Here is a 5,988-nt window from a genome sequence, read left to right on the forward strand (position 1 = left end):
GTATTTGGTCCTGCCATGCGGGCAGGGGACTGGACTCTATGACCTCTCGACAGGGCCGGCTCTGGCTTTTTTGCCGCCCGAAGCAAAAAAGCCTCCGGCCGCCCCTCCCCCCCACGGGGGGGGGGAGGGCGGCCGGAGCCCGGGGGGAGGGCAGTGAGCCCCGGCAGGGGCTCCGCTCTCCCCGCTGCGGCCGGGGGGAGGGTGGCCGGAGCTCTGGGAGGAGGGCGGCGAGCCCCGGCAGGGGCTCCTCTCTCCCCCCGGCGGCCAGAGCGCCGGGGCCAGAGCGCCAGAGCGCCGGGGGCAGGGCAGCAAGCCCCGGGAGGGTGGATAGAAAGCTGGCTAGATCGTCGGGCTCAACGGGTAGTGATCAATGGCTCCATGTCTAGTTGGCAGCCAGTTTCAAGCGGACCAAGGGTCGGTCCTGGGGCCGGTTTTGTTTAATATCTTTATTAATGATCTGGAGGATGGTGTGGACTGCACTCTCAGCAAGTTTGCCGATGACACTAAACTAGGAGGCGTGGTAGATACACTAGAGGGTAGGGATCGGATACAGAGGGACCTAGACAAATTAGAGGATTGGGCCAAAAGAAACCTGATGAGGTTCAACAAGGACAAGTGCAGAGTCCTGCACTTAGGACGGAAGAATCCCATGCACAGCTACAGACTAGGGACCGAATGGCTAGGTAGCAGTACTGCAGAAAAGGACCCAGGGGTCACAGTGGACGAGAAGCTGGATATGAGTCAACAGTGTGCTCTTGTTGCCAAGAAGGCTAACGGCATTTTGGGCTGTATAAGTAGGGGGATTGCCAGCAGATCGAGGGACGTGATCGTTCCCCTTTATTCGACATTGGTGAGGCCTCATCTGGAGTACTGTGTCCAGTTTTGGGCCCCACACTACAAGAAGGATGTGGAAAAATTGGAAAGAGTCCAGCGGAGGGCAACAAAAATGATTAGGGGTCTGGAGCGCATGACTTATGAGGAGAGGCTGAGGGAACTGGGATTGTTTAGTCTCCAGAAGAGAAGAATGAGGGGGGATTTGATAGCAGCCTTCAACTACTTGAAGGGGGGTTCCAAAGAGGATGGAACTCGGCTGTTCTCAATGGTGGCAGATGACAGAACAAGGAGCAATGGTCTCAAGTTGCAGTGGGGGGAGGTCTAGGTTGGATATTAGAAAACACTATTTCACTAGGAGGGTGGTGAAGCACTGGAATGCATTACCTAGGGAGGTGGTGGAGTCTCCTTCCTTGGATGTTTTTAAGGCCCGGCTTGACAAAGCCCTGGCTGGGATGATTTAGTTGGGAATTGGTCCTGCTTTGAGCAGGGGGTTGGACTAGATGACCTCCTGAGGTCCCTTCCAACCCTGATATTCTATGATTCTATATTTTCTAATCCTTTAATCATTCTCATGGCTCTTCTCCACTTCATCAACATCCTTCCTGAATTGTGGACACCAGAACTGGACACAATATTCTAGCAGCAGTCACACCAGTTCCAATTACATTCCTTATCAATGAACTTGGAACTACTGAGAGCACCTATTTGACAGTGTACATCTAGTTTTTGTATGTGAATGTCTTGGGATTATTTAATCAATCATTCTAAACTCCCTCTGCTCAACCACTGTTGCATTCTCAATGTGTGTTAAGAATAACTGACTAGATTATAGATAGCTATATACTACTCTATCTGTATCTCTATAGATATAGACACACACACATATATTATTATTTCCATATATAAAATATACAGAATTGCCTTGCTTTTAGGTTCTTTCCAACCAAGTCCCTCTTCCTTCCTTCTACTACTGTGACCTGGCAAAGAGAAATGCAACTCCCAAGTGATTTTAGTAGGAGCTGTGGCTGCCAACACTTCTCAGAATCAGGTTCATCCTGTCTCCTAGAACTGGAAGGGACCTTAAAAGGTCATCGAGTCCAACCCCCTGCCTTCACTAGCAGGACCAAGTACTGACTTTTGCCCCAGATCCGTAGGTGGCCTCCTAAAGGATTGAACCCACAACCCTGGGTCCAGCAGGCCAATGCTCAAACCACTGAGCTATCCCTCCTCCCCAAAAGTATGGAGTTCATAGAATATTAGGGTTGGAAGGGACCTTAGGAGGTCATTTAGTGCAACCCCCTGCTCAAAGCAGGACCAATCCCCAACTGGCCCCCTTAGGGATTGAACCCTGGGTTTAGCAGACCAATGCTCAAACCACTGAGCTATCCCAAAGAGCCCATAGATTAAAAGCAGGGAACATTCTTTTTTTTCCCTTTCTACTTTTAAACTGCTGTCCTTGATCCTCACTTTTCCTTACTATTGTGTCCAATGCTAACACACAAATTATTACAATTTATTGCATGCACAGGGCCAGATCCTTGGCTAGTATAAATCAGTGTAGCTTTATTGACTCCAATGCCAACAACCCCAAGACTTGTCAGACTGCCTTACCCTTTTCTAATAAGGCTGTAGTCATCATTGATTTTACAATGGAAGTCAATGAGATACAAAGGTTTTCTTCGATGATCAATTTTAAGAAAGATCATTTCTTTCAAATCCTTACCCTCTTGGCTGTATTGTAACCAGGGTATCAAATATTAATGCAGAACAGCATTTGGACAATCATTTCACAGAACCGGCCTCTGCCCAAGTGTACTGTACTATAGCATAATTTATTGGTTTATAGCTTGTTTACATTTGTTTTTCCTTTCTACAGTTCTGGAAGAATGTAGAAAGGGAGAAGTTTTGTGTCGGTGACCTTGTAAAAGCACTGAAGATTTGCACAGAGGCAGTATGATAACTGATTAATATAATCCCAGACTCCTGGGTTCTAATCCCATCTCTGCTATTGACTCACTGTGTAATATCGGGCAAGTCATTTAACTTTGTTCCATTTTCCCTAGTCTGTAAAATGTGGATAATACTTGATTACCTACCATACAATTGTTGTGAAGACTGGCTAATTTTCATATGGAGCTCTGAAGGTTAAATGTGCTTGTATTATTATCCCTCCAGTTTTTCCATACATTCTCACAGCTTCAAAGTCCGATGATGAGCTACTATTTTTCAAGCTAAGCAAGACTGAAAGTGATAACTTAAGTTGCATCTCACATGACATTTTTAAAGCACCTCAACTCTTCAAGCGTAAAGTATGCTACCCCCAAAGTACTCCCTTCTAGCCTGGGGAATAACAGCCATGATGCAGGTCATCTGGATTGCTCTACTCCTTCTGCAGAATATAAAGGTCTTCTGAGAATTAATTAGTGAATGTATTATAAAAGATAGTTGTGCTTTGAGATGGGCTGGGAAACTTCAGGGGTTTGACTAAATGAGAAATGTATATAATGAGGTAGGTGGAATTTGTCCAAAACAACATAGAGAATAATTAAGCAAGGTTAAGGTATATTTTATGGAATCACTCATAATTAAAGTGGTATAATTTTAAAAACCAATATAGAGGAAACTATGCTAATCATCAACCACTAACATTGGCCACTTTTCCTAGTGGCCAATAAACTGGCACTCCCAACAGGGATTTTCTTCCTATTAATTGCAAATCAAATTGTTACAATAGCTAGAAAAATAGCTGTTCTTTTATTGGCATTAACAAATTCCACTGTAGCTTTAATTTCTTCATGAACGGATCCTCAAATACTCCCACCTATCAAGAGAGGCTACCTTTTTAATTACACTGGTAAATATCCAAGGCATACAAGAGAATAAAGCTTTGTAATTGGTTTATCCTCTAGCCATCTCCTACATGCAAAAAAAAAAGTGAGGGTCAAATGCTAAAATTAAAAGTTGAAAGTTTGCATCACTGGTCTAACAGAGACATGATTCAAATTTAAAAGAAAATCATGTGAGGATAAAGTGAAAATAAAAAACAAAATCAGATTATGTGTTTCTATTGACTTTAACACCACAAAATCTGTGGCCTAAATCCTAACAAGTGTCTTTGGCCAGAGGAGGCAAAGCACACGTTCAGTTCTGCCATGGCACAGTGTTCTTCAGCACAGGCACTGGAACTACGGGGGCTGGGGGTGCTGCAGCACCCTCCGGCTTGAAATGGTTTCTATCATATACAGGGTTTACAGTTTGGTGAAATGGCTCTCAGGACTAGGATGACCAGACAGCAAGTGTGAAAAATTGGGACGGGGTTGGGGAGTAATAGGAGTCTATATAAGAAAAAGAACCAAAAATTAGGACTGTCCCTATAAAATCGGGACATCTGGTCACCCTACTCAGGACCCCCACATACAAATTGTTCCAGCGCCCCTGTCCCCACCGCCAGCCCCCTGGCTCAGGTGTCCAACCGGGGCAGATAGTTGGGCAGTAAATTGACTAGATCCAGTTTGCTGTACGGCTGCCTGCCGGACTCAAGTGAGGAGCCAGTCCCACGTTAACTACAGAGACGGCGCAGAGGGGAATCCCACAGCTCTTAACCCCCTAACTCCTCCTAGCTGCTCCCTTCAAACGCTTCAGTGTAGACACGCGTCCTGCCCCCTCCTCTCCTCTGCGAGCGGCAGGAATTTCACAATCCCCACGCGCTTAACAAGCCCCCTCACAGCAAGGTCCCGGCCCAACCAGACGGTCCCCCTGATGCCCGGTGACCCAGGGCCAGGCATCCCTCTGGGCGGCGGGCAGGTCTGCTCGGGGAGGGTCCCTGCAGCCAGTCCCGCTTTCTGGGGGTCGCGCTCCCAGGGCGCAGCCGGGAACGCCAAGCCGGGTGCCTGGCAGCGGCGCAGGGAGGGCGGGACCCAGCGCGGCGCCGGGGGAGGCTGCGAGCGACCGGGCGGCAGCAAAGGCTCCGCGTCCCCCGGAGGCGCAGAGCGCACTGGCTCCGAGAGCGGGGAGGGGGCGGGCGCTAAGCGGCGTCCTACCGTCGTCTGCTTCTTGCTCCCGGACATGTTGCTGGCGCTGCTCGCTGGCGGCGGGGGACTAGGCAGGCGGCGCTCCAAGGACTGGCGACTTGCTGGGGGCAAGGCGGTATAAAGACTTGGGAGACACGTAGCACTTCCCGGGACCGGCCCCTCAAGTCTCACCCCTCCTCCGTCTCCACCTCCCGCCCGCTCCCCTCCGCCCCCCGGCAGCAGCAGACGAGCGGGGCTCCGAGCAGGGGGGCTCTGTCCCGGCTCCCCCGCCGGCCCCACAGGGCAGTAGGGAGGGAGGCGAGCGGCCCCAGCCGCGCGGCAGCTAAAGGAACAAGCCGCCCCCCACCCCCGGAGGCGCAGGGCTGGGGGCTGCTCCCAGCGGCGGCGCCCGGCCAGGAGTCAGGACAGCCGAGAGTTGTTCCAGGGCTCATTGAAACACTGCGAAAAGTCCCTGACAGGCAGAGGGAGCAGGAGGGGGCCCCGGGTCCCAGAGGCAAACAGACCCAGCTCAGGAGGGAAACCAACCAGCCCTGGCTACCCAACGGTGCGCTTGGTACCGCACTTCACCCCCACCCCCAGTAAGGGCCCGATCCTGCGAGCCTCTTTACTCACCCAATCCGGGTTGCAGAATCACTCCTTTGCCTCCCCCACTCCTGCCTGAAGTGGACAAATGAGTAAGACACAGGACCCCACAGTCAGTGGCCAGCTAGGCATAGCCCCCAGCTTCTCTGTTCCCAGGCCCTGCTCTAGCTCCTAAACCTCATTCATCTCTGCCTCCCCTGAAAGTTGGCAGGTTTGTAAAAGCACTGGAAAAAATGAGCTTTTACCTATAATCTAGGGCTTGCTCTCTTTCTGCACATGTACAGCCAGGTGCATCTTTGGAGAAACCAGGGAAGGAGGCCTCTTCACAGGGATTCCTTGCACTCCCTTTTTGCCCTGCCATTTGCCTATGTTGGAGAAGAAAAGTTACATATCCACAATAGTGTTTTCAATTAAGCCTCAGGAATGAAAGACACTGGAAAAGGTATTACAGGCTCAAGCCACCTCCCGCAAGTAGAAATCTGTGTAAAGTAAGGTAATACGGACTGTCAGAATTGTCTTTTACAGGGAAATTACTACAGAT

The 5,988-nt window shown here is 49.9% G+C and overlaps 1 protein-coding gene across 2 annotated transcripts in view; it reads right to left on the minus strand.

Moving 5' to 3' along the window:
- Positions 1 to 5,021, minus strand: part of PAPSS2 (3'-phosphoadenosine 5'-phosphosulfate synthase 2) — a 70,169-nt gene extending 65,148 nt beyond the window's left edge. For both annotated transcript variants that reach the window (XM_024219616.3, XM_024219615.3), the window contains exon 1: positions 4,875 to 5,021. In XM_024219616.3, the coding sequence (XP_024075384.1) occupies positions 4,875 to 4,901 (27 nt within the window). In that variant the 5' untranslated portion in view covers positions 4,902 to 5,021. The remainder of the gene's footprint in view (positions 1 to 4,874) is intronic.
- Positions 5,022 to 5,988: the final 967 nt, after the last annotated feature.

Source organism: Terrapene carolina, unplaced genomic scaffold, assembly GCF_002925995.2.
Source record: "Terrapene carolina triunguis isolate 2854851 unplaced genomic scaffold, T_m_triunguis-2.0 Scaffold95, whole genome shotgun sequence".
Classification (NCBI taxonomy): Eukaryota; Metazoa; Chordata; order Testudines; family Emydidae; genus Terrapene; species Terrapene triunguis.